This window comes from Nothoprocta perdicaria, unplaced genomic scaffold (genome assembly GCF_003342845.1).
Source record: "Nothoprocta perdicaria isolate Ctin4 unplaced genomic scaffold, notPer1 scaffold_321, whole genome shotgun sequence".
NCBI lineage: Eukaryota > Metazoa > Chordata > Aves > Tinamiformes > Tinamidae > Nothoprocta > Nothoprocta perdicaria.
In genome coordinates this window covers 511,545-539,290 of record NW_020455557.1, presented here as the reverse complement: position 1 = coordinate 539,290, position 27,746 = coordinate 511,545, and the positions used below count along the sequence as shown (strand labels likewise).

At 50.3% G+C, this 27,746-nt stretch overlaps 1 protein-coding gene and 1 long non-coding RNA gene across 3 annotated transcripts in view; one reads left to right on the top strand and one right to left on the bottom strand.

The window, feature by feature from the left end:
* Nucleotides 1-123: 123 nt before the first annotated feature.
* Nucleotides 124-27,746, bottom strand: part of GNAO1 (G protein subunit alpha o1) — a 97,725-nt gene continuing 70,102 nt past the window's right edge. Inside the window, exons 5-8 of one of the 2 annotated variants that reach the window (XM_026043139.1) lie at nt 22,019-22,147; nt 21,181-21,310; nt 2,057-2,210; nt 124-346 (exon numbers count right to left, since the gene is read on the bottom strand). In XM_026043139.1, coding sequence (XP_025898924.1) covers nt 159-346; nt 2,057-2,210; nt 21,181-21,310; nt 22,019-22,147 — 601 coding nt within the window. In that variant the 3' untranslated portion in view covers nt 124-158. Of the gene's footprint in view, nt 347-2,056; nt 2,211-11,026; nt 11,412-14,310; nt 14,465-21,180; nt 21,311-22,018; nt 22,148-27,746 lie in introns of those variants that run through there. The other variant, XM_026043138.1, reaches the window with a different exon arrangement.
* Nucleotides 6,003-6,979, top strand: LOC112950568. The gene is made up of 2 exons (XR_003250047.1): nt 6,003-6,102; nt 6,727-6,979. It is a non-coding gene; the product is annotated as an uncharacterized LOC112950568 (long non-coding RNA).

Sequence of the window (27,746 nt, the reverse complement as noted above, 5' to 3'; positions counted from 1 at the left end):
TGCTAGTTTTGCCTTGCCCCGCTGTGTGTGTGTGCGTGGGTGCGTGCGTGCGTGCGTGTGTGGTCGGGGGGGCGGATTTCTGCGTGTTTCTCCTCGTGCGGGGACCGTTTGGCCGCGGGGCCGCGGGGCCGCGGCGGGCGGGCGCCCCGGCCCGCGCGTCAGTACAAGCCGCAGCCCCGCAGGTTGTTGGCGATGATGATGTCGGTGACGGCATCGAACACCACCTGGATGTTGTTCGTGTCCGTGGCGCACGTCATGTGGCAGTAGATCTCCTTGTTGGGCGAGCGGTTCTTGCTCTCGAACTGTGCTTGGATGTAGGCGGCCGCGTCCTCGTAGGTGTTGGGGCCTGCGGGCACAGAGGCGGGAGGGGGGACACACAGCAGGGGCATCAGGGGCCGACCCCCATCACCCCCCACTTTTTTTTTAAATTTTTTTTTTGAGGAAAACCCCCATAAAAACGGTGTTTTTGCTGAGGAGGTGCCATTCCCAGGTGCTGCTATTTGGGGCCTCCCACCTGCTCTGTGGTTCCCCGTTACAAAAGGCAACCACGTCCAGCTGCCCCTGCTTGCTCGCCCWGCTGCTCGTGTGGGGGTTATGGCCCCTGCTGCACGTGCTGGTGAGTCCTGGTGCTGCGTGGGGCATAGACTGGGTCTTGTGTCTCTGCTCCGTGGGGTGCGAGTGCACGTGAAGGCAGCTGAGCCCTCGTGCTGCTGCGCCGGGGATGTCCCCCTGGTTGGGTCAGTTGTGCTCCGGGCAATGTGCGTCAGCGACACCAGGGCATCCATGGGAGGTACCGTTCTAGGCTTGAGTGGCTGCTTGGGGTCTCTTCCCAAGGAAACTTGGGTTTGGGGGTTGTTTCCATGACTTTTTTTCCTTTTGGAGTTTTGTTAGTTTTTAAAAACATAAAAAGGTATGTTTTTTTTTGTCTGTGATTTCAGATTTGTGCTATTAAAAGGCCTATTACCTTCCTAAATTAACTCTATAAAGAAGTAGCTGAGGTAGCAGAAATGCATTGGAGGGCATGGCCCCCTGCTCAAGCTGGGGCTGTGCAGGGAAGGCTCGCGGGATGGCGACGCGTTGGCAGGCATGGGATAATGGTGTTGGTGCTGAGGCAACGAGAGGAAGGATGCGAGTCTGCGGTGTCCCGCTTATTACAGCAGTGGCTGCTGGCTTGGGGCTTGTTCCTTCCACTTCTGTGGCTCCGTGCGGTACGTCCTGGTTGGTGTCCGCTGCGCGGGGGGCTTTGATGGAGCGCGGTTGTGAGGCACTGGCAGGAGGTGACGAGTCACACACCTGTGTGTGCTGCCTCTTTGGGTGCTGATGCCTTCAGTCTGGCCTAGCCCTGTGTAGTGCTTGGGCGAGGTGGCAGAGCCTGGCTCGGGTGGCTGTGAGAGCAGCTTCCCTGGAGGCTGAGCACAGGCTGAGAGGTTGGACCTCTCATAGGTTGGACCTATGTGGCCTGGAGCTGCTCTGCCTTCATTCCCCTGACAGAGGACACCAACAGCTCACAGGCTYGAGGTGAAGGACTGCCTGCAGCCTTCTGCCTGTACGTGCATCATCCTGCTTCTGCCTGTATGCGCATCACCCTGCTTGTACAGTGCACTGTGGGGGCTAATGTTGCCTCCACACGCCACCTGGCTCCAGGCCTTTTTCTGAGGTCCATGACTCTGGCAATGGGCATGAACGGAACGTGGTAGTTTGATCCAGCTGGATACTTCTGTGATGCTTCACCTTGTACATAAGAAGCCCCCATGCCAAGCAGCAGTAATTTTGACCCCTCAGAGGTAGTGCCATGTGGTATTCCCAACTGAGAGTGATTACRATTTTGGGCAGCTTGGGCAGCCTGGAACCAACCCATCAATGCATTTGCTTCTCCACTTTGCAGTTCAGTGCGGTCCAACTCGTAGAGAGTACTCTTCATTTACACTGTAAAGAACACTTACCGGCCTCACCACAAGCACCCTGAGCTGCTGAGGGTCATGAATTTCCCTTAAAAAAGGAGCAATTGCTGAAACAGTTATTTGTGTGCGTTGCAGCTGCCCGCCGCAGCACCTACCTGTATACTCAGGGAAGCAGATGGTCAGGGGTGATTTCTTGATCTTCTCGGCAAATAGGTCTTTCTTGTTGAGGAAGAGAATGATGGAGGTATCAATGAAGAATTTGTTGTTACAGATGGAGTCGAAGAGCATGAGAGATTCGTGCATGCGGTTCTGCAACAGGGAGCATGTAGGGAGGAAAAAGGAGAGAGAAAGGCAAAGAGAAAGAGAGAGTTAGAGGAGAGGAGAACTGTTTTCAACTGAAATGGTTAGAAAGCAAAACTTCTAAGATAAGACAGTGATAAACATGAGATGGTTACAGAGGCTGGGGGGAAGGTGATGAAGTCTCCCCAGGTCGAGGCAGGCTGCAGGAGTGGGAAAGGTCCTCTCCATGGGTTGCTCCTGGCCAAGGCTCYTACGTGGAGCTCCAAAGAGCCATGGCCATTTGCTCATCACCCACCTAGATGCAAAGCTCTGGGGAAAGGCAGCAGCTGTGGCCCTGCAGTTTTGCTGCTTCTCTCTGGGCTGTCGCATCCTTAGGGGCTGGGAGCACTGGGCACAGRGATGTAGGTGGGTTTGGGAGCGCAGGGTGCTCGCTACGCTGTGTAACCAGCACTGGTCCAGCAAGGCTGGTGCTGAGCTGAGCACATGGCCTGAGATCTCTCTGAGGCTGAGGGAGGTCACATCCTACCCAGGCCCTCAAGCCTCTCGAGAAATCTTCATCTTTGGAAATGCAGCAGTGATAGCCAGGGCATTGCTACACAATGGACAGTAAACACAGGTCCTCTCTCTACCCAGCCCACCTCACCGCTCTCCTAAGCATGACTTTGAGCGTGGAAGAGGTTTGGCAGGAAGACAGCCAGAGGTGGTGTCTACAGCTCACATCTCCACGACGTGCCATCCTTGAGTACATGGGTGACACGACGTCTCCACCGTGCCCCAAGAGACGTTATGGGGAGGAGGGAAGAGCAGACAGGAGAGAGGGAAAGACAGTGAAAGCAGCAGATGAGGGCAGCCTGCTCYGACTTAGTTGCCACAAGATTTTAAAGCTGTGTTTAAATCGCAGCGAGATGCCTCTCCATGGGCGCCTGCATGCACGAGCTGTTAGTACAAGGGTGGGAGTGCAGCGGTGCCCCTGRCTAGAAGAGACGGTTGTGCCGGCGCTCTCAAAAACTCTTTTCTCCATTGTTAACGTGCTCTTWAAATAAGCAAAGACGTTTCCTCTTGTTCTGCTGAAGGTTTGGGAAGAAAAGCGGGCAGTCCAAAGTCCACTTTATCAGCGTACATGTTCACCCACTTCATTACTGGTACCAAACTAGCTATGCAAAACAAGAAACTCATGAAGTCAGATGGAAAAGCTTTGATGCCCCTTGCCATGGCTGCAGAATGCTTCACTCTGACTGAAGAGTCAGGAGAACGCGAGTATTTCTTACCGAAATGATGACCCAATTACACGTTTTGGCGTTTACCATGAATATTTTATTAGTGAATCATTCTATTAGCTACGGCTCGCCTGTAGATGCTGCATGCAACATTTAGCAGATGTCTGATTCTCTCTTAACAGGCTGTTAGCTTGAGACTGCGCTGGCTTGTGCCAGACAAAGAGGAGCTCTGCATGCCGAGCGGTCGCTTTTCGGTGCTTCTGGACCTTATTTGATCCTTTAAAAATCGTATTCACAGGGACAAAGAGAAACTGCCACAAATGGAGGCGCTTTTTCTTCATGGAACTTGCTCAAGCGGCCTTTGTGGGAAGGCGAAGCCTTGAGTTTTTCATGGCAGGGCATCTGGGTGATTTTTACTTCCTTGCTTGCCCCCTGTGTTGTCTCGTATACTAGGAAAAATATTAATAATTATAATAGCAAGTTATTTTAAAGGGACATGAAGCACCAAGTCCTGTGCTACTGTAATGGGGGAAAAGCATGATTTATTGGAATGGAGCAAAAATAGCTCTTTTTCCCTAGATGTGTGCAAGGCTCATGCTAAGAGTTCATTGAAAGGAAATGAGCAGCTTCCTACTTGTAGGCTTGCAACCAAAACACTGGAGGAGAAAACAGAGCAGCATAACAAGTAAAGAGCGCAGCAATTTCCAGGATATCGGGGCAATACTCACCACAGCCAGATGTGCTACCTGATTGGAAAAAAAATCACTCTCTTCTTGATGACGTACATAACTTAAATGGTTTTCATGCGGATGTGTTGCATTAGATTAAGCACTGCTCATGCCAATGGTCAAGTCTTTAAACGAGGCGCTGACCCAACAGGAACTGGTGCTTCCTCACAACTGAGGACYGTGCAAATCGTTGCCATGTTCAAGTTGTGCTGTAGCTGGATTCGGGGGGATCGGTGCCAGAGCGTGAGCTGGCAGTGCAGTGGTGGGAAGGGATGGTCCCATTGAAYGTAACGTGGCATCCAGGGCATGCTGAGAGCCAAGGCCTGGAGCTGGACGTGAGCGCCTTGAGAAAGATGCAGCTTCTCTGCAGGGCTGGGGCACCGAGAACCTSGTGGGCTGGGATCGGCTGCAGGGCGGCCCGGGCCCTGGCTGGTCTCGCACGCTGTGCTGGGCAGCCGTGGCTCCCAGGGCTCGGGCAGCGGGGTGCCCAGCTGCACCCAGGGCTCGCAGTGATCGTTCCTGAATTCGGGCGYGCTGGCATAAAAATGGTGCTGAGCAATCTTAGAAGGAAGAGACTAATTTCAAGCAGCTGAGGAACAAGCGCAAACCTCAGAAAAGTTGTCTTCCATGGTAAAGAGAAAAGCCAAATGCTGACATAAAATAAATACCTTATAGGTTTATCCTTTTCAAGTTTCTTACCTGCTGGAGAAGGAAGCCGTGACAGATAACCCGTAATTGCTCCAATGCTTCCCTGCCTCTTTGCAGGAGCGGGGAGAGGATGTGCTGCCCCCGTGAGTGCCTGGAGTGAAGGTACCGCAGGGAAGGGCTTGGAGACGCTCGACGTGCTCGAGGAGACGCAATAAAAACCCCCTCACACTAGAAAAGAGCTGGCACTTTATTAACATTTTTTTACCTAATAAATACATTACTGACAGCCAATAAATTATTACAATAACTAACATTCTATTAAACCAACAGACAGTCACTCTTCGTACAAAATTACAGTTAATACAGATTGGGCCATCAAACATGCAGGGGGAAATGATTCACAGCGAGGAACTGGCACAAGGAAAAGTGGCGGCGGTTGCCGGTGTTCCTTGGAGAAGCTCTTGGTGCTGGAGACGTGTGGAGGGGAGAGCAGGGGCAGGAGGAGGGACAGCAGCTCCCGGGAGCTGCCTGTGCTGTGGGTCCCTGTTCCTGTGTGGAGCTGTGGGGTGAAATGGAGGTGGGGACCGGGTGCGGGTCACCCGTGACCTTGCAGTGTGAGGTKGGGAGCAAAGCGTGGGGCTGATGCTGAAGGGGGAGTGGGTTTTCAATGGGTTAGGGGCCTGTCTGTGCCCCAGAGGGGGCTGGTGGGGGGGATGGAGCTTTGGGGTGTAGCAGCTGCCTGCAGGGCTGGGGCAGGTGGAGCCCCGTGTGCTCTGCAGGCGGCTCCAGCGCCCCACGGGCAGGTTAGCTCCAGGCAGGAGGTCTGGCTTTTGGGGGGTGTTTTCAGGGCACCAGTGCAAACCAGAGCCCTCTCCCACTGCAGCAGCCGGACCGAGCGATGCCCGGTCCTGCTGTTCCTGTGGGTGTTGGATCCCTCCCTGCCCTCCGACCAGCTGTGTGCCAGCAAGGAGGTCTCCTCACCCTGTTATCCTCGCCCTGGCTTTCACAAGAGGGGTGCCCTCCATGGCTTGCCTGTGCTCGTTAGGCTTTGCAGCATGGATTGAGACGCCTGCAGGGAGTTTGCAGGCTGGCTGGGGCACAAACATTCCTACGAGGAGTCTAGTTTCCTCGCCACGCTCTCGGCGCAGCATCTTATATAGGTCACGCACCTATATCTGTCAACATCAATTATGGCGTATCATTGCAGGAGCTCGGAAACCATAACGTACACCGATGTCTTGGGCAAGTGCTCCTGTCTGCTCTTTCCTCGGAGGAAATGAAATAGCGGCCAGAACGTGGCCCGTGGGTGTGAGTAGAGGGATAAGGCTCTGCTTTCTTGTTGGGTGGCAATGCGGGTGTGTGGTGGGGCCTCATGTTTAAACAGTGCTTTAGAAAACTTGGAAATAGCTGTAGGAATATTGGTTGTAGCCCTGAAGTCCCTCCTGGCTCCCCCATGGATGCAGGCCTATTAGCTTTTCTAGTCACCTCTATTAATGGTCAGCCTTGCTTCCCCGGAAGTCAGTGATGAATCTCTCCCCAGCTTCCATGGGAGATTTTTAGGCCCTGGGATGTTCTGCCTCCATTCCTAGGCCGGGTTGCAGGGCTGCCCTTTCAACAGCACCCACTGCAGAGGTCCCAGCTGGTGATTTGTGCCCTCTCCTGCCCTGTCTGGGCAGAGCTGCAGGGAGCTCTGCTTGTGGGGACAGCCTGGTGCCTCACATCATGCTGCAGAGTTTGCAAAACATGGGATTTGTTGTCAAAAGGACATTTTACACACCCAGTTCCAAGCTCTGTTACATGGAGACTGTATTTTTGCCCTGTTAACTTGCAGGCATGCAATGCATTTATACGAAACAGGTTAAGAACGGCAGGTAGATTTTAGTGTACGCAACATTATATACTTCCCTAACGTATTGAATTGATTCTCTGCAGCTCTCTGCCTGCTTGGGATTTTCCAAAGACATTGAATTCCCCCTGACTAACTTCAGGCAACTGGGGAGAAACTGCAAACTCACTTGCAAGTGATGTCCATGAGGAAAGGCACCTTCTCAGAGCCAAATCACCCTCCAGACTCTGCAGTTATTAACCTGAGCAAGTAACGGGCTCTGGGTGTCCATTCAAACCCARTCAGCCCCACTGACAAGCCTTCTGTATCACCCTGTCTCCTGAGGCAGTCTCCTCTGGTAGAGGTCCTAGTGGTCAGCAGGGTGCTAAGCTCGGCTGAGCTTAGTCCTGCCTGGAAAAGCTGATGTTATTGAGCCTCAGCCAAAGGAGACCGCGGTCTGAAGCTATCCAGGAGAGGACATGGGAGGGAAGTTGGGGAAAAAAGGCCAATTATCGTGTAAAACTCCAGAGGGATGTGGAAGAGAGTCTTGGGAGGTGGTAGGGAGCGACTTGGGCTGTTTGCTGTGTCTGGATGGGACACAGGATGTCTGGATGGGGCAGGCGGAGGGGCCGGGTGGCCTTGCTGATCTTKCAGGCTTCCTTATCTCTAGGTTGAGATCCTCGGGCTGTATCTAAAAGCACTGCAATTTCACAGCCTGAAGGGCTGTTTGAAGGGGGGGCTTTTAAGCAGGTGGGGTGTTTCAAGGTTTGCTTTGGAGGCCGCTCCTGCAATGATTGGCATTATTTGGGAATAAAAAAAGCACGGGGCAAAGTAGTGTCTGCAAAAGACATAGCTGGGAGGAATGCAGCCTCCCAGAGATAAGCAACACTTTGGCAGCCTTTCTGGAGACAAAAAATATCTATATGAGGCCATGAAGTGGGAAAAATAGTAGTGTTTAACACTCAAGCATTTCATCTTTCCAACACTGTCTCACCCCTCTGTCAGTTAATCCTCACGACACTTGCGTGCGGGAGGGGATGTCAGCAGCTGAAATGAAGTTTTAGACGTGCRATATGCCAAAGAAAATGAGAGAAAAGGCTCAGGACGGCAACATCTCCCCTCTCCTCCCCGGGGAGCACCAGGCATCGGTTATAACCGATTTCCCCCTGGGATGCTGAAGCAGAAGGGCTGGGGAATTTGCCAGCGCTGCAGGAGGGCAGGGGAAGRAGAGGGGCTTAGAGCTCCCAGTCACGTCTCTGAGCTCAGGTTGAGCCCAGCTTGGGGATGTGCCCAGTGCTGGKACGGGTGAGATGGCTATGTTTGGAGTTTGTATTTGAGTTAACTTAAATTTCCTTCACTAGAAGATCCCTGTGTGCTCTTTGCTGGAAAATCCTTGAGTCTTGGCTCGGTGCCACCTTCACGGGGAGCAGTGTCTATTACCACTTGGAATAAAATTTCCCCCACATTAAGGGGTGGGAATAAATATAATAATATAAACTCTGAAATCTTGCAGTGCCTTGTGCTACCAATCAAATTCTTCTGATAGCCTTTAGTAAAGACCTGCCAGAGAACATCAATGGTGCTCCACAGCATACAGGTGTGGTGTTTCAATTGAGATCCAGTGGCTATGTGTGGATTGTGTCTCAAGTAGCATTCAGATTTGTAGCCCAATTGGTGCAAATTTACATCACTACAAACCTACATGTTATGGGGGGCACCACTTTCCCAGCACCTGCACAGGGCTGGAGTCCAGGTCGCTATTTCTTTGTTGTTGTTCTGCATCACTCCAGTGAATGTCCTGCCTCTTTCTGGGGCAGAAGCACCATCCAATTACCATTTTTTTTAGTGTCTTGAATAGCAAAGCAATTGTTTGGCAATGAATTAATCAAATTAATTAGCTAGCTTCAGACAGCAGCATGGCTTTCATCTGGAGTCAAACAACCTCTGAAGTCGGCAAAGGACGTGCAGAAATAAAGCTGGGCTTGGGATTGTGTGGAAATTGGGGGGGGAGCTCTGAGTCCTCCCTCTTGTATCRCCTATATATGCAAACTCCTCAACACCTTTTCCTGCAAGAAAAGGTGTTTAGGAGGTTCCTTGCATTTTACTGCCAGTCCTTCAACTTTTGCCTTAGCACTCATATAAATCTCTTCAGAGTAGGGGTTTGTGGTGGTATTTTCTAAGGAACCAAGGCAAATTAGGCACCTGCTTCTCACAGGCTTGGGAAAACCTGAACTAAAACCAAGCCACTTGTAGGCAGGGGCTTTGTGCTTATTAATCCTTTGGTTTAGAGTTGTGCAGTGATGCGCTGGCACTAAGCGGAGCTCAGAGGGGCTGGGAGCTGCAAAGTTGATGCCAAGAGCACGTGGGAATCTGCAGCTTCGGGAGCTGCAGGAGGTATTTTAAGGCTGCGATGGTGAAGAGCAAGGTGGTTCCTTCCCTTCTGCCAGAGCAGAGCGAGGCAGACCGGGTGTTATTGCTGTTGGTGTCCAGCAGAGCAGCAGTGAGTCCTGGCTAAAGCTGTTGTATAATTTAAGGCTATTTAGGGGATTATTAACACTGCTATAAGCTGTGCTGGGTGGTGAGCAGGTCTGGTGGGTACCAGCCCCCTGGTTTTCTCAGACAGCAGTGCCCTGTGTGTCCTGGCTGCTCCTGGCTCATGTCATTGGGTTGWCCCAGATGTCCTGCAAGTGCTTTTCCTGGCAGATCTAAGCCTCCAATGGAGAGGTCTTCTGGCCTCCCATGGGTCCTTCTCTTCCCATTCCTTATTCCTTTCTGCTGCCTCAACCTGACATGTCTCCCTTCTGCAGYTTCTGTCCCAAACTGGCCCTACTTTCCTGCTCTTCTCCATCCTGTCCCACTGTACCTCTCCCAGTCAGTGGACTGTCACCCACTCAAGCTCACCTGGCCTCTTTCTTTTGCACTGTGTTGCTTTGGTCTCCTCTCCCGTTATCCTTCCCTCATGAGCAAACAGATAGTAACCTTCCTGGAGATGCCCCTGAAGAAAAACGTTGCTTTTGGGAGATCTAAAGCAGCTCCCTCTCCTGGGCTCCCAAGAGAGGACATACCTGCTTGTGATGCTCTTGAGGACAGTGGGCTGCTGGCACCCAACCCACCCTGAGCCATCCTGGCTTGTCCTTCCTCCTTTCCTATGTGTTTGGTTCAGCTGGGTGTTACTCTTGCCCTTTCCACACCTTTCCCTCCTACCACTTCTGCCTTCCCTTTCTCTCTTTCTTGCACTCTTCCTTCCTATTCCTGTTTTACTTGGATCAAACGGGTTCCCTGAGCCTTCCCCATCCATTAAATAGCCAGTGTACAAACCATCCCTCCCACTTTAGATTTTGGTAAAGAAATGACCTGTCTGGGGACACTAAASCCCACGTTGTCCCCTCTGGCCACATGCTGAGGCACAGCGTGGGCAGGCAGCAGGTCTCTGCCTGGGCTGGCAGTGCAAGGCCAGGCTTATGTGCGTGTTTAGATGGCCAAGGCGCAGGTAAGAGCCAAGTGTCTCCCATGTGCTCTGCTGTCACCCAAGCTCAGCAAGGCTTCCAAAACCACCTGTCTGCCTTTTCAGTAGTGAAACATCCAACTCTGGCTGGCAGAGAGCAAGGCGAGGTGCTTCTGGTGGGCCCGGCTGCCCTATGGGCTGAAGCTCCCAAAGAAACACCAKGTGTCTGTAGGACTGTGGTCGCTCTGGGGACATTGTGGCCACACGTGGACCTGCCGTGCCACCCACGTCTCACACTGTAAGGGCTAAAACGAAGCTCTTGTGACTTCCCTGCTCGGGGCAGCAGGTCTGAGGGGTCGGGTGAAGCACAGAAGGGCAGGCTGGAGTGAGAAGTGGGTTACTGCACTCGCTAGATGTACTTTAACATTAATTTTGGAAACTTGAGGTAAACCTCTTATCGGTAGTGAGTGCTTTTAGACCACGCTTAGTAGGTTTTGTTACTGTGTCTATTTTAGACACCTGCAGGACTCCATATGGCTGTTTTTGCTTGTTCAGAAAGCTGTCTGAAATGGAAAGGGTAATGTACAAATCCAAGCTGCTGTGGTTGTGTTCAACACTGGCCYTCCAGCTTTGGGATAGGAACTGGAGCCATACGGTACCCTCAAAGTTATTTATGTTTGCCTAGCACTTCCAACGAGAAGTGGAATTACTACTGGAGTAGTAATTAAAGATAAATAATAGGATTTAAAAATATCCCCTAATTTTAAGGAAGGAAAAGATTTCTTTTCCAAACTAGGCTGTTGCTGATGGATATTTTAAGGCTTTGAATTACTCTTTTTCATAAATGATTTTTTTTTGTTTGTTTTTTTGGCAACTGAAATGCAACTGTGGGAGCAGCATTTGCTCCTGCAGCAGTGTGACTTGGCTGCCTTCAGGGATGGGGCAGTAGGAGGAGACAGCGTGGGAACGGGCCAAACCCATAATAATAATAATAAAAAAGACGGGGTCAGGAGCAAGCAGAACTTTCTGCAAAGGCTTTCAGGGGCAGAAAGGGGGGTTTGTGCCTTTCTTCATCTTCTGAGGAGATAAAAATAAAGAGAGAACCTGTCCGGGGAGCGGAGGGTGTTCCTGGGGTGCGCGAGGAGGAGCCGAGCGGGGCTCAGTAGAGTCCGCAGCCCCGCAGGTTGTTGGCGATGATGACGTCCGTGACGGCGTCGAAGACGAACTGGATGTTGTTGGTGTCGGTGGCGCAGGTGATGTGCGTGTAGATCTCCTTGTTGGGCGACTTGTTCTTGCTCTCGTACTGAGCCTGGATGTAGGCCACGGCCTCCGTGAAAGAGTTTGGGCCTAGGGGAGAGCCGAGGGGAAAGCACAAAGAGCCCGTTAAAGCAGTCCTGTCCATACGGTATGMAGCAGCACCTACCACAGCCTGCTCTGGCCTTGGTGAACTTGGGACCAAAGCTCAGCTTCTGATGGGGCAGCTCAACTAAAACGGCCAGGAATTCAGCAGTGTAGTTAGTAACTGTGCCCTCCCTTCCCTGAATTGCTAAGAGAAAAGAGCATGAAAGGACCGACCCATGCAACAAAGATGATGTTGCTCAAAAGGACTGAAACGTCTCTTTTTGCAGCAAGTGACATCATGGTTCCCTTTGCTAGAGCTGTAGCTAAGGTGTTTCTGGGTTTGATGCCTATAAATATCTTGATTAAAACCTCCTGTTTTGCACATGGTGTGCGTGCATGTGTGTGTTTTTGGGGTCTGTGTGTTTAAAGTCTAGTGTTCCTGGATCAACTTGCAGCTGAGGTTTGCTGTAGTTGAAGCTACTGATTTGGCCAAGCTCTCGTGCTCACTTGTGCATCCATTCATGTTTGAAAAACACAAGGTTGTAAAGGCTGTGCCACTTAAGAACACACTTGAAAGCAGCCCAGTGTTTGCTGTGGGCAGGCTGTTGTACTAAGATCCCTTTTAAGAGCGTGGGAATAGATGCACTCACTGTGAATAAGGAATTTTACAAAAAAAAAAAAAAAAAAAAAAAAACACATTTGGTTGCTCAAAGACACAAGGATTTAGAGCCTGTTTAGAGCCTAGATCCCTTCTGAGGGGTAGGGGATCACTAATTCCAGCTCTGCTTGAAATGTGCCCTGGATTCTGCTGTGGCTTTGCTAAGCCCTGTGCATTAGCTAAAAGCATGAGTGAATTAAGGAGATGGAAACAGTGGGTGCTGCAGCACGCAGAGAACGTGTTTGTGGAGGCAGTCCTCTAATAATTCTCTGTTRGGGGACAAAACCAACAGACATCTAGAACTTCGTTTTACGAAAAGCACTTTGTGTGACCAGCATTTGATGTTAAGTCTCCTGTTTGATTTACAGCCTTCCATCAAATATTTTCTTTTCAACTCCAGGGCAACTTGAATGCTGCGTTTTAGCRACTGACTGTTGGTGTTTCCTTGGTGCTTGCTTTCCATGATATTTGCAAGGCAAATGGAGGGCCTGATCCTGTGAGCTTTTCTGCCTTTGCTTATGTCCAGCAAAGCGTAGATGAGCGAGCTTGAACGTGCGCTAGGGCCTAATACCTGGGCTTAAAGCAGCACGTGTTAACTTTGAGCTTTACTGGTGCTGCTGAGCGCCAGCCTTCAGGTGAGGTGCTTGGCTGCATCCTTCCCCTCCGATCTGATTCCTGGTTAAATCAGCAGAGAGACTTTCTGGGTCTTGGATAGCTTGGGAATAAAGAGTTTTAGATATAATTYGATTCCCCGTCCTTCTAAACTCTCTGCTGTCAGCAACAAGAGTATTGCTTTGGTGTGGTTCTTGGGGGGACCTCAGGGGAGATGAGCAACTTCAGTCCACAAAATATGATCTGTGAGGAAACAGTGGAAGATACATGTTTCTTCCCTGAAGAATAGGGAAGAAGGAAGAGGTATTATAGTGATCCTCCAGGATGTAGGAGCACTGCTATGAAGAGGATGGTGCTGAGCTGCTCTGCAAGCCTTCCAAAGGAGGGCAAGCAGCAACTGAACTTACCGTCAGGAAAAAAAAATAGGGGTTAGCATTACTTCCTATTGCAAGGACCATGGATTTTCCATCACTAAATATTTTAGGCAAATGTGTCAAGAATATTTTAGTTGTGTTTGCACCACGAGGGTGGATAGACAGCCACGATGTGTTGGTAGGGACAAACATCTCRACCTTCCTGGAGAGGAGGCCTGCAGGTGGTCCTACTGAATTCAGCCGGGTCGCTCAGCTCCGTGGGCATTTCCCATTCAGCCCCCAGGCACGATGATGGATCACGCCTGCCGATTCCCAGCAAAGAGCAAGTGCTTGCAGATAGGAGACTCTGGTTAATGATTTGTTGGCCTGCCCAGAAATGTGACACTCCTGGTACTCCCAGTTCACAACTGTGTTTCCTGACAAAGATCAGCTTCTCTGTCTGTCAGCTTGATTCATCTGGATGTCTCTGGTGAGCTTAAATAATTCATGGTGATAAAAGTTTATTTTTGTGCAGCCTCCGAATGGTAATGAGGGTTTGTGGAAGACAGTGAGGTGCAGCAGGAAGCAGCAGGGTGCAGCTGCAGCCTTTGCATGGGTGATGTATTCCCATCATTAGCAGGTCAGATGCCAGGCAAGCAGCACGCACGAGGGCTTCTGGAGCTTGGCCCTGTTGCAGAGCCTCGGCTCTGGTCATTAAAGCTCAGGTTGCTGCTCCTCAGTGAGACTCAGGGCTCGGCTGGGCCTGCATGGGGCAGGTGTCAGTGCTGGTCCCACCTGTTCCATAATGGCTGGAGAATGGAGAGCAGGGGTCTCCTGGATGGATGTGAAGAACATCTTGCAGCTTGAGGTGTGTGGGACTGGTGCAGGCGGCCACTCGTGGCAGGCGTGAGGGGCTGGTGATTTGTGTTGTGTTTGGGGGAGGTATCACTTTGCAAGACAGCAAAGTCTCCCATCTGCCTGTGGGCACCCTAAGAGCCCTCCAAGTTGCCTTTGTGGGCAAATGGTGCTGGCCATTTGCCCACAAAGAACTTGCATTTAGGTCAATCACATCCTTTATAGGCCACTAAACAGCCACCAAGATGTGGTTGGGGTCACCTTAGAGTATGTGTTGAAAAAGAAAACATGCAGTGAAGCCAAGGGGGACTCTACCTATGCCTCTGGACATCTTTAGCCTCTTTGTGTGCAATATTTGACTGTAACAGCCTGGCCAGACGCACTGTGCAGCCTTTGTACATTCCTGCACACACGGCGTTCTCATTACCTGTATACTCAGGAAAGCAGATAGTCAGTGGCGACTTCTTAATTTTCTCCTCAAATATGTCCTTCTTGTTTAGAAAGAGGATGATGGATGTATCTGTGAACCATTTGTTGTTGCAGATGCTGTCAAACAGTTTCAGTGATTCGTGCATGCGGTTCTGCAATAGAAAGGAAATGACATGTCAGGCCAGAGAGAGTGACCCTGGGGTGTTCAACATGTAGGGGATCTAAGCTAAATTAAGAAGGAAAATGGCAAAAAAAAAAAGCAACAATATACATGATAAATTTATGTATACATACAGCTGAACGTATATGCACACAGATGCAATCCCTATGACATCTGACATACAGTTAGTAATTTAAGGGCATTTAGCACTACAGAGCTGTTTTGACTGTGCATCATATAATTTACAGGGTCCCAGCTCTCAAATATCATCATGCACCATGCATGGACGGGAGGTTACTTTGCCCTTTGCTCAGAATGAGTGTCGGGGTTGCTCATGCAGATTTTCTAAAAAGTTCTCTTAAATTCTTATTTTTATTTATATATCCTTTACTTTCTTGAGTGCATGTGGCACACAATTGATGGGATACATTAACCAAGGACTGGTAGATCCTTGAATTAATCCAGAGTTGGAAGCAGACATCAAGGTGACATAATTTTGGAAATGACCTTGCCGTGAGCTTTAGGTGGTTTTGTTATTTTGTTTAGTGCTGTTTTTTGAGTATCTTTAACTTTTTTTGTGTGGTTGTCTTTGATGCTCATGATCCATCATGATCCATCATGATGTCGGTGGCTCAACAAAGTGTCTGGCAGAGAAGGGAGAAAAAAGTGAATGAGGAGAAGGAAAAGCTGTTTAAAAAGATAGATTGAGAAAAATAAGACTGCAAGAGAGGGTATCTAAGAACAACCAGACCACGGGTCAGCCAGCTACCGTGGATGTTAGCTCATGCCTCGCAGAAGAACATTAGCTACTCGCCAGGAGAAGAGGCGTAAGTCCAAACATAGGCAGCAAGAAGGCAGCTCTTTGGTTACAGATCATGCAAAAAAGGACATAGGAGAAGAAAGATAAAAGGCATGAGAATGGGACTGGTTAGAGAGTTGTGAAACCCGCCACGCGGTTTCATGGTGGTGGAAAGAGCTCACGGCAAAGTCAACCAATGGTCATGTTCCCCGCTGCTTTCAACTCTTAACTTGGGTTTGTTTTGATATATTTTTTTTTCTCAGTTCAAGAGAAGCTTCATACCTGCCAAATTTGGTGGGTCTCTCAAATGCTCATTTTTTGGCCTTTGTTTGGCTAGATAAGGTGAGGCGGCCGAGGCAAAGTTGTGAAGGTGCCGAAGCTTGGTGGTGGTCGGCGCGAGAGGCCGAAGCCGGAGGGCGCGCGCCGGTCGCGTGGCCACGTCCCGACCAGGAACGGGAGAGCAGAGAGCAGGCGTAGCGAGGACGAAGCACCCCCAGGAGGCACGGGGGTTATCGGAGGCAAGTCGGGTTACACACCGCACTGCTTCCATGGCTTTTCCCCGTGGCATCTCCTCGGGGCGGCGCTCCCCGACCCCGCTAGTGCGCGCGCGGGGCCGGCAGATGTTACAGGGAGCGCGGGGGACGCGCTACAGAGCAGGACCGCCGAGGTCCGGCCGCGTTGGCCGTGCTGGGGCGGCGCGGGGCGGCAGCGGCGGCTCCTCCGACCGCTTCCACCCCTCTCCCGCTCGGCCGCCGCCRGGCCCCGCGCGTTAGCGCTCAACGCTTTCCTTCGCGGCCACACGCGTTAGTGGTGGCCGCAGGGTTTTGCTTAGATAAAAGCAGCTCCGTGGGCGAAGGCCACTTCCAATCAACCTAGAGTGAAGGAGGACGCGGGCGCCGCACCGTGCCGGCCGCGCGTGGAGCCCACGAGCTTCTCTCCACCGCGGATTGCAGCGATACAGGGGAAACACGTGATTAGGCATAAATATAAAAATGCATTAGCTGTCCCGGCCTCTGGAGTTATTAGAAAGGTGTCTTAATGTCCCGGCTTTACCCTGTGAGAGGAACTCGGTGTGTGTTTGTCTGTCAGTATTGCCTTGGACAGGGCTATTTGTTCGGGCACAGAGCGAGCTGCCTGCTCACAGGGACACCCCACGGTTGCACATTGTGTTTCTGCTGACTCGTTTCATGCTGGGTGTTGCAGAAACCATGCRGTAATGCTCCTCTTTGGGGCCCGTGGCATCAAACCAGTTACCATGTGGGCACCTGGAAAGATCTCGGGCTGCCCAAAGCCCTTTGGGAGCAGAAGAGAAGCAAGTGGAGGAGGATCGTGGAACAGAAAGCAACTGTAGTTAACTGGGTTTAGGTGGAGTTCCCACAGGACCTTTTGGCGCATGTCTATCATCCTTATGGAGGATTTAAATCCAAAGCATGGAGAAACAAAGGCACAAACGGTGCTTGTGGCTTACTCTGATTCCTCGGGATGCCGCAGGACTTACCGCACACCCTTGCTGGTGGTGTAGCACAGCACAGGCAGCCGTGTGACTCAGCTAGGCCCAGGTCACTTCCCAAGACAACCTAGGGAGCCTACAGAAGTCCTCTGACTTCCCTTATGGCCCAGTATTGCCTGGGAAAGGTTGTGATTTTAACCCATCTCTTCCTTCCCTCTTGCTGAGGAGAAGCAGACACTACCGAGCAGCAAGGGCCCCTCTTCCCTAACAGAGGTGCAAAATTAACTCCCAGCTAGAGAGAAACCTGCAGTGGTGAAATGCAGTGGACAGCAGAGCACAAGCTGTGCTGCTACCAGCTAAAGCAGCAAGTCCTCCTCATCTCCCCTCTTCCTTTCTCTTCTCAAGGATTCAACAAATGTTGGTAGAAACCTCCAACACTTCAGGCAGAGTCCTGCCTGAGACAGGAGGGCACTTACCGGCTCTGTAGGGGCAGCAATGGGCATGAAAAGCCCATTTTATACTTTTCCCATATAAATGTCTTCATCTGCTTTTGGACCTACTGTACTGCTTTTGTCCAACTTGATTTTGCATCTACCAGCAATTCACTAAAACAAGGACTCTTGAATCAGTGGCCTCTTCATGTCACCTCCTATTTCAAAACTTATTTTGAATCCATGCACCTGCAGACACTTTGGACTCCCACAAGGAAAGCAGCCACACCAGGTATGTTTCATAGCGATAACCACTTGCCCATAAAAAATAAACTCTCACACTCTTTTTCCTACACAAGAGGTACAGAATTGCTTATAGCTGAATTCAGATGTCACTGCAAGAATAGGTTTGTTTGCCCCTCACCCAAGCAATGCAGCTCTCTATGAGCACAAGAGAGAACAGATGCTGCAGTCAGGATTCTGCCCAGGCAGTCACTCTTTCAAAAAAAATCATCTCTTTTTTTTCCTTAACCAGAGTCCATGATGATACCTGGCTATTTCTGCATTGTACAGTTGATGCAATCCTTTTTTGTTTGGTAATTAAGTGYTAACTGTCATGCAAACTCTAAGGAYGTGGAGCATTATTGTAACCACAGAAACTCTGTATTCTCCCTCTGGTTATGCTTCCTAGGATGCTGAAGCTACTTGCCCTTGCTTTGTCACTCGGATGGAAATTTCTGAGTGCTGCAATTGAATTTTCATTGCCTGGTGATATTGGAGAGAGCACGCTAACCAGGTCATGCAACAAAATACGACCTAACAGTTCAATGCTAATGCATATCAAGAGTCACCAGCATGATGCCTTTGGCCTGCTGCACGCTCAGGAATAAAGGCATGAATGATACAACCGTATCCTGACTAGCTATGGATGACCTAAATCCCTTTGTTTCAGAGGCAGCAAAATGCATTGTAAATATCTCCCTCTCTTGGCCTGGCACCCTTGCACTTGTGAGGGAAAATCAAAGAGGATGGTCTTGGTTTCCATACTCTTGATGTCTTAAAACACTTGGAGGGAGCAATGCAAATCTGGCTTTTGGTTGGCCTCTTCTCCAGTTTTCTTCAGTAATGGCTGAGGTCCTTTTCTCCTCCCTGATTAGATAGAAAAATATTCTGGGTGTTCTGCTGGTAAACTCATGAAACACAAAAATAAGTCACAAAAGCGGCACTGTAAGATAAAATAGCCTCGTTATGCAGATAGATCTATTGAGCTTGGTCTGAGTTAAAGCAGGACGTTTCCACCCTGCGCGAATGCTCTGTGCTGCTGCCCAGCAAGGTGCCCTGTGAGTCCCTGTGATGGAGGAGGCAAAGGTAGATGCTCAGGCATCGTCACATCTACTCGACTCGTTGCACCTTTGGGGCAGCATCTTGTGTCTTGCACGGGGTGGGCAGCGAGTGTAACTTAGCCTTGAACTCTGGCTGTGGGCTGTACCTGGCAGCAGTGGGAATGGGCAGTGCTCGAGTTTCCCTCTGTTTCTTCCTCTGAGCTGGGCATGCAGTGCCCTCAGCCAAGACTTGGGGCACGAGGAGAGGGAGGGAGGTGTCAGATCCACTGGGAGCCTTGGGAGAAGGTGTTTGGGGCAATGTGACCCTGCTGCCCTACTGCTCCTAATGCCCTGGCATTAACCAGAGCTGAGCAAGGAGAGCCCCTGCATTAAAGGCTGTGTTTGAACTGCAGTTTCATCCTCCTCGAGGGCAGTTTGCCTTAGAGAAGCATCAAATGCCGTTGTGAAATCCTGTGACTGCTGTCAACAGGGTGCCAAAGTCACGAGGAAAGGCTCTTCCCACCAAACAGCAGCTTTGCAAGTTTCTTGGGAATCCAGCACGCAGCGAGGCTCTTCCCATCTCAGGGATCGGTGCCGGTGAGGAAGGCTCTGTGAGCAAGAGGAAGGCCTCCATGCAGCSCCCAGACCCTTGGCAGCTTAATAAAGCTGGGAGCGCCTGCGCCACAGTAAGTGCTTCTAGGGAAAATGAAGCTGGAGGACCAGGACCGCTTAGCTGCCTCGGCTTTGTGCTTCCGAAGTGAGAAGCAATAAAAGCTGATTTACGTCATTAAAGCCAGCAGCTGTGGCTGATGCACACAGAGAGCAAATCAGCCGACTAGAGAGATGCTGCTTTTACTGCTGGGCTTTTTTGCAGAGGGACCATGTTAGCAGGGAGGACACTGAATGACAGGGGGTTAAGWTGGCAGAGGCCCGGGAGCCTGTGGGTGCTGTTTTGCACCTGCTGCAGCTACAGCTGGGTGGATGAGCTCCAGTCCTGCCGTTTCTCCTCTTTTGCCTTGCACGGGGCTGCTTATTTGGGTTAGGCGGGGGTGTCCTGTGGGCCTGGCGGTGCTTGTGCCCCGTCCCCTCCTCTCCCCACGCGATGCTGGAACGTGTAAATGAACAGCAGCTGCCTCTGCCCTCCCGTTGCTCAGCAGCCCCCGAAAGGCGTTGCGGAAAGGGATGGAAATAGCAATCAAACGTCAGCGCCACGTCAGGGGAGGCGAGCCTGCCTTCCTGATGCAAACGCAAAGGTGGAGCTGCGTGGAGCCAGGTTTCTGGAGCAGAGTGTGTCAGAGCAGCCTCCCTGTCTGTGATGGGGCTGCAACACGGTGGTACTGGCTGGTGGGCTTCATGGCTTCACGATTTGGGTGAGTGCTGCGGCTCAAGCTCTATGTAAAGAACACCTTGCACTCTGCCTCACTTGCAGCCCCTGGGCTGATGCACTCCTTGCACAGGTTTCTTTATGTCCCGGGTATTTCTCCCCTACCCAGATGCAGTAGTTTGCAGCACTGTGTTTACCGGGTTTTTCAAATCACTTCAAGAGGTTTTGGTTCCTCCCTGGTGAATCCTACAGGACTGCACAGGCTTGAATAGATGAGGGCCAGGGTCATGGGGAGATGAAGAAAACTTGAGAATTATAGATAAATATATAAAGATGAGGGCGCAGAGGGTGTCTCAGTCTCTTTAGCTGTCTGGAGGGACGTTAAGAACACCCTGAACTCTGGCACCCAAGGTGACTTCCTCAAGCCATCAGCCAGGGCTGGGAGAAGCAAGAAACCCCACCTTGTTCCCTCGATGCCTTCCTTATAGACACRTGGCAGCTTCACAAGCAGGACAGCAAGGACAAGAGCCCCACGCAGACTCAGGGGACAGGAGAAGTCCTTTGTGCTGTTTTGCATTGGGTACAGATGAAGTATTTCCTGAAGTCTGAGAACGACTTTTAATTCCTTTCTGCTAGACAAATGCAACTGTGTTCTTGCCTCAGTTAGTCTTAACCCATCTTCCCAAAGCTCGCATTCCTGTCATGCTGAATCCCACACAGGGCTGGGGAAATGTAGCAGGGAGCCTTCTTGCATCTTTTCTGTGTATTCAGTTAATTTGCATTAATTGCACTCCCTCTGATAGCAGGGAGCGCCCAGGTCCTCRCTAACTCTTTTCTAGATGGTATTTTGAGCCTACTGTCACAGTAGGAAGTTGCAGAAGCTCTTGTAGAGCGAAATTACCTGAGGAATCAAATGGTTCCAGTTCCACACATGAAAATGAATTTATTTTGCCTGAAGAAATAGGTTATGCTCCTAGTCTGAGCCTGACTCAGGGATGTGTGGCCACCCGCCACCTCCCTGCACCACGGTGTGACTGTTTCCTTATGTTTGCTTTAAAAGCCCACCCGTCCACATCTACTCTGCCTTTGGATATAGAGCCCCTTCAACACCCTTTGACAAAATRCAGGTCAGCTAGAAAGAGGAAGAAAAAAAAAACACAGCAGCTTTATCAATGCAAGGAACCATTACCTGGGAGTGCAGGCGTTGATTTTGAAGCGCATGGAGGACAAATCTCCCCAGGCTTTGAGAGTCGAAGGGGACCGATTGAGCACCGCGCATGGCTCTAGCACCGCAGCGAGCCTCGGGGGAGCTCTGAGCAGCGCTGGCTCTGCAGCACCCCGTAAAGAAGCGTCGGGGCCTCYGAGGCCCAGCTGCCACTCACCGTGGTTTCGTCTTCATGGAGCACCTGGTCGTAGCCACTCAGCGCGACGCAGAAAATGATGGCCGTGACGTCCTCGAAGCAGTGAATCCACTTCTTGCGTTCTGACCGCTGGCCTCCGACGTCAAAGAGCCTAGGGCACAGGAGAGGAGCCRTCAGCGCTCGCTCCTGCTTGCTCAGAGGAAACTTCCACAGCATCTCGGGCCTTTCTAAACACTGTCCTCGGAAAGCTCCAAATACGGAGCATCATGCCCTTGACCACTGGCTCAGTGTCCCCCTCCAAGATCTGGAGCCTGAAGAAGAGGAGCAGCAACGACTAGAGATGTGTGTGCTTATGTTTTAATCTCAGCAGTGCCAAGGGATCTGGGGAGGTTGGGCTCAGTTTTACCTACTCTAAATATGACGTGTGGCTTTCTGTCTCCACGTTCTTATCTCTCTAATGGTTGAATCTGTGAGTGTCAATATCTAGTGTTAACAATGTGACTGACCCACACTGGAGAAATGAAGAAGTTTGGCCAAATATTTTTGCATTTCAGAAGCTTCATCAGTTATGAGACCCATTTCTTATTGTGTTTGCAAACAGGAAAGTGGCATTTGGCTTAGAAGAAGGTACAGTGAAGGTGAAGGACTGCACAGGCTTATGATTATTTTCAGGATAGGATTGCAAAACATTTCATACTGTTGACACCCTGAAATGCAGAAGCCTTTGCAGGGAAGGAACAGGAGCTCTCTGACTGTTAAAAACAGGAGTTACACTATTTTGCCTTTGTGAATCATGGAGAAGCACTGTGATAAATAGGTGCTGTGAAAATTTGCTATGGCACTGCCCTTTTAGACTCACCTGAAGTGGAGATTTTTGAATGTGAAGTGGGTTTCTACGATGCCAGTTGTTTTGACCCTGGTCCGAAGGATGTCCTGCTCCGTGGGCTGGTAGTCTGCAGCTCCAATTCGATCTAAGCTGTCTAGGTAGCTACGAGAGAAAGAGAGAACAAAAAGACGGATAAGAATAAGAGGCACGTTAATCTTTGTCAATCTCAGATGAATCCCTCAGCTGCTTATTAATCATTTTCAATCTCATTTGTTGTGGYGGAACGTACTTGGTTAAGGAATAAACAATTCTGTTCTGGGGAAGAAGAAACCTTAGCAAAATTCACTAAACAAAGTGCAAAATCTTCTAGTGAACCCAAAGCAGGAAATTAAGTGTTTGTGTGGTGTAAGTTCTGATGCCTATCTGTGGAAATATCTAGTTTAATATTTCTTCTTATTTTTATTCCTTGAAGGAACATGGGTCCCTGTCAATATATTGTGCCAGATGCTTTGCAACCCTTGTTTTCTGTAAGGACTTATGTAAAACCTTGCAGTCTTTCTGRATAAGGACATAGGTCTCATTCCTGGACCATCCGGGTCATGTCAACCCTGGGAGATGCCTCTCTGCTTATGTTGGTAGGAGTCTTAGTGATGGGCTCAGTTGGGACACTGTGTTTTCAGCTCATGTTAGGCGAGATGGATCTGCCCATGCAGGCTTGAAGCCACACAAGACGGAGATTGAAGGAGATTGTCTGGTGGCTGTAATCTGGATGTGTAAATCAGATCTTTTTTTGGGGGAAACAAAGATTTAGCTTTCTAAAATCTTGGATATTTTTGAAAAAACTGCTTTTATTTTGTTTTAAGTTTAAAGTCTATGAATATAGGCAATTCATCTATAGGCTGGATCTCTGGGTATGAGGTTGCATGTTCTGCTGTGAAATCCTTATGTAGAGGAATGTTACTGCTGCATATATATCATATCAATGCATTTTTCATCTAAATTCAAAATAAATTTTCAAAATWACTCAGCCCAACTAATTGTAACTTTCAGAGAAAAGAGGGACTTCATTTCAATTGCAGTTTAATATGACTTATAAACACAGAGGTGCACTCAGCAAAGTCTTTCCTATTATTGGAGAGCTGCACAGAGAGATGATGGTTCCTCTTAAGGGGATGATGTGTCATGCTGGGAAACGAGGCCTAAACTCATCTTTCTAGCTTGAGGAGCATCGGTCTAATGCATGGGAGATGCATTCAATGTATTGAATATAACAAAGGAGATGTGTGTGGGATTGGTGGTCCTGGTCTCTTTGGATTCCTGTGCTTCTCACCACCTGGCTTGTTGCCCAAAGAGGCAGTGGGGCAGGAGACAACACCGTGGGGCAGGAGGAGAGGAGACCCAAAAAACCCTTAGTGGGCGGCCTGGCAGCTTTGTCCAGTGGAGCTGGGCGAGATAACTGGTGCTAAGAGAAGTCGTGGAGGTGAACGCAAGGAAAGGAGGTTGCTGACCCAAAGGAGTGCGAGCTTGACAGTGAGCYTGGAATCATTTAGGGAAAACAGCTGTGATATTTAGCTTTATGATTRGAATAAGCTGAAAGAGAAAAAATATATGTACTTTTAAGTTGGAGCGTGGGTTTGGTGCTGATGAGTGCATGAGCTGCACTGGCCTGGTAGCGAGCACGCTTCCCTACGTGCCCTCTCAAAGCACATCCCSCTTGGCCTGAAATCCAGCCCACTGCTCAGGACATGGGGAGCTCACGGGGCTTGAGCACATTGCCCACTCTGACCATCAACATGTCCCCCAGCGAGCCTGGAGGGACATCTTGGCAGGCTGTGTCCCCAGCAAAGGCACCCTCATTTCTAGGCCTCTCTGCACACAAACGAGCGCTACACTAAGAAGAAAAACAAACCTCAGCCTACTCAGGACATGGGTTTTGACCACCCATCACTTTCATTATTCGTTTTTATTCAAGAATTGCGTCACTAAGTGAAGTACGTGAGCTAAGTAGACTTATTTCTACCGTGTCCTTTTTCAAGGATTTAAAAACATCAAGTTTTTGTGGCAGGTGCTCCCTCAATAGCTTTATGATGGGCTRCAGATATCTGAATGGGCCTTCATTGGCTCATCCTTGAAATAAGATCCTTTGCCACGATGGCTGCAGCCACCATCACTCATCTACTCACGACTGGTTGTCAACTGCTGTTATTTAAGAGGCAGCTGCATTTCCTCACATGTCCTCAGAGACCAAAATGGCTTTGCAGTGTCTCTGTGCAGAGACCCAGGCTTTTCTCTGTCCTCAGGAACAAGATCTGGAGTCGTTCAAGGTGACAGCAGCAGATGTGTGAGAGGTGGAGGAAGCTGCTTGTCCTCTGGCAGGTCTTAGCGGTACCCTGGAGACCTCTACCTATTCCTCCATCTTCGTTTCCTCAGTTTTCTCTTCACTTCACCTGTTCCCTCTAATCATTCTTGACTTGGAGATGCCAGAGTGCTGCAAACATCCTGCAAAGCAGCCCGAGGATGGCAGCAAAAGGTGCCTGCAACCTCCCCATRGTGCCTGCAACCAGTCTCCGGGTTTCTGGGAGAGCAAGCAGCTTGRCAGCCTCTAGAGGGGGCAGGAACATAGCAGGAGAGGGAAGAGAGCAGAGCAGGATCCATCCCAGCAGACTGATCGTCTCTAAGAGCAGCCGTCTTCCAGACCCAGTTCGGGTTTTCTCTGTAGGAAACTGGGTTGCAAGGAGYGTCCAGTCTGGTGGTCTTAGTGTGGGCTGGCCCTCAATTAGTATGAGGCTCTACCGTGGTTTCTGTGCTAGTTTTGGTGTCTTATTCCAAACCCATTCACTCTTTTGGCTGCTCTCACCTGGGATTTCTCCTGCCTAGGGCTGCAACAGATTCCTTTTGCAAAGGACTTGGCTGCAGGTGAGCCCTGATGGCAGGCGACCACCAAGCTTGGTGGCTCTTGTAGAGCTCAGCAGAAGGACAGTGCTGCTGCAAGGCTGTCATGCTTGCATCCAGCTGCAGGCATGGGAAACAGAGTGTCCCAGGCAGGCTCGTGTTGAAATTTGGGGCTGATCTTAGCTTCTTGATGGAGGTCCACCTAAGGCGAACTGTTTATTTGGGATGAGGGATGTTGAGGCGAAGAGAGAGCATTCCGCAAGGCACTGGATGACAGCTCTCCTGATACGCGCTCAGAACCACGAATCCAAAGGCCAAACTGTTGCCGGAGACAATCAGTTGTCACAGCCAAGAGTCTTGATGACACGTAATCCCCTCGGAAGCCAGCGCCTGGTTAACTGGCAGGAACGAAAGCCCTTTGGAGGATGCRGAACGAGTGCTCGGCTCTCCCTGCTCCACGTCACTCCGGCTGCTCCGTGCCAGCACCGCAGCTCCTCCTGCCTCACGGGCTCCAGCGTTTTATGGACAGCAGCGGGTGCGTATCTGAAGTGACACGTTGGCTCCCAGTTGCACTCGGGGCTTGCAGTGGTTAAACAGAAAATAAGCTGGAGAAAGGTTAAAGGCTTCTGAGTATATGAGCAGCCCTCTAGCAGTTATGCTCCTGAGCTGAGCAGCCCCATTACTGCTTATATCTTTTCTCTTAAATGCTTTGTTTTGAAGCAGATTGCAGGTTTCTGAGTCATGCGGTTTCTCAGGCTCAGGGAGGTGAAATCCAGCTACATTTTGCTGCTCAAAGCAAAACGCATGGGAAGGGGCATCTCCCGAACACAGGGACAGGAGCAGACCAAACTGCAGCTACAAAACACACRTGCTGCATAAGGACTAGTTGATCTGAGCATCTTCACATAGTGACATTCAAAACAGAGTAACAGTCTGTTGCACCTCCGTTTGCTGTTTTTAACACCACATGAGAGCAGCTGATGTCAGATGCAGCATGTGTGGAAAGCACCACTGTATGAACTGCCCCAGCCTCTGCCATGGTGGCCAATGCTGCCTACACATGTTGTGGAGAGGGTGCTCTACTAGTAGCATGAGGGAACCTCCTCATGGATCAAGGTGCAAGCGATCAACCCTTGGAGATGCTCCTTCAGCTCCCAGGCTTGGCCTCAGCCTGTGTCTCCGCCACGAGCGGGGCCCCGTGTGGGATCCTCTGGCATTCAGTTTTGCTGCCTTGTGTGTGTTTGGAAAAGCAAATCATCGTTTGTCAACAGAAGCAGCTGAGTCACCACCGGGTTCTTTCTGCTCCGAGTACGGAGACGCTCCGTGGTTATCTCCGACGTTGCGTCGTGGTGACTGACGGCAAGGGCTGACTTCTTCCTCGAGGCTGTCACGAGCAGGATTCATCTCACCTCGCTTCAGGTGCTTACGGGCAGCGGTGGGCTGGCTTTACTGTGCTCCTTTATAGGTCGTGGCAGAAATGGGTGCTTTTAAGGGCTGTTGTTTACAGCACAAACTAGTATCAGACGTGAAGACTTCCCTTCCTCGCTGAACTACGTTCAGTGCTCGCTCACTGCAGAGTGAGGAAGCAGATGAAGAGTAGGGGGCCAGAAACGTGTCATCAGTGACTGTAAAAGCATATAGGAAACTCTTGTAGTATCTTCCACCAGAAGAGGAAAAACAACTGTGTGGGTGCTGCTTGCAGAAGGTGTGATAGAGCACTCGGCCCGGCGCATCCTGCCCGCTTGTGGCACGACGCTGTTTCCTTGCTCACGGCATTCCTGGCCACATCCAACCTGGTGTGTTAGGGCAAGGGGGAAAGCAGCCCACCGCTGAGCACAGCTCTTGTCCTGCATCTGTAGCTGTGTTTTCACGCACATCTTAAATAACCATCGGTTATGAATGGCCTGAATCGTGGCTGAGCAGTTGGGCCTTTCCCAAACCAAGGGCTGCACRTAGGAAACACTGCTTTTCTGTCCTCCTAATGCCTGCTAGGATGTGGTGAACGCTGTTTGTCAGGTTAGGCAGGTTAGCAGAGAAAAACTGCAGGAGTTAAATAATTCAGCTAAGAGAAAAAGGAGGATCAGCCGGTGTTTTCTGGGTCTGGTGCAGAGGAAGAAGGGCTTGGGACTTCTCTGCTGGATGTCAGACACCCGCTGCATGCTCCTGGATGCAATCTGCCTCTGCCAGCTTCCTCTCTATGGGAATCCCATGAAACCACCTGCTATCCTGCTGCAGCTCCAATGCTAAATCCTCGCCTCGTGCCTGACCAGCTGAGATGCTGGCATGGATCAGCTGGAGCAGCCACTGCCTCCTCTCCCYAGCTCCCTTCCCCAAAATCCAACCTTCGCCTAAACCGGTGTTGTTTTTAGCAGGGGAATTGCAGGTAGGGATGAACCGAAGCAGCTTTTCAGTTTGTCCTACTTAGGCTTGCAGTTTTCCAAGGCACGACTGGATCCAGACTAATTTTTAGCACAGCACGTGGGTGGGCAGCATCACTAAAAAGCAAGCGTATAACAAAGGTATGTCAAGGCATAAGGGGGTCGGAGCGCTCAGTCTTTAACCATACGCTGCTGTCTTTGCCCACTGCTGGTGGGGCAGCAGTGCATGGAGGTTTCCTTCTTGTCATGGAGGTTTCTTTGTTATGGGAAGGGAAAAGCACTGGATAATGTGGGACAGCATGAGCTGGTGATCAGAGAGTGCTGCTGGGGAGATGTGGCCTTTGGAGGAAGGTGACGCTTCCAACCAGTTTAGAATTGCCTTTGCAACAGACCTGGCAAAGAGGGTTTCTGAATTTCTGAACTCAAGTTTGAAAACTGAAAGCTACCTAAGGGGAGATGAGAGACTCTCTATAGAGCCCTTACCAAAGAGA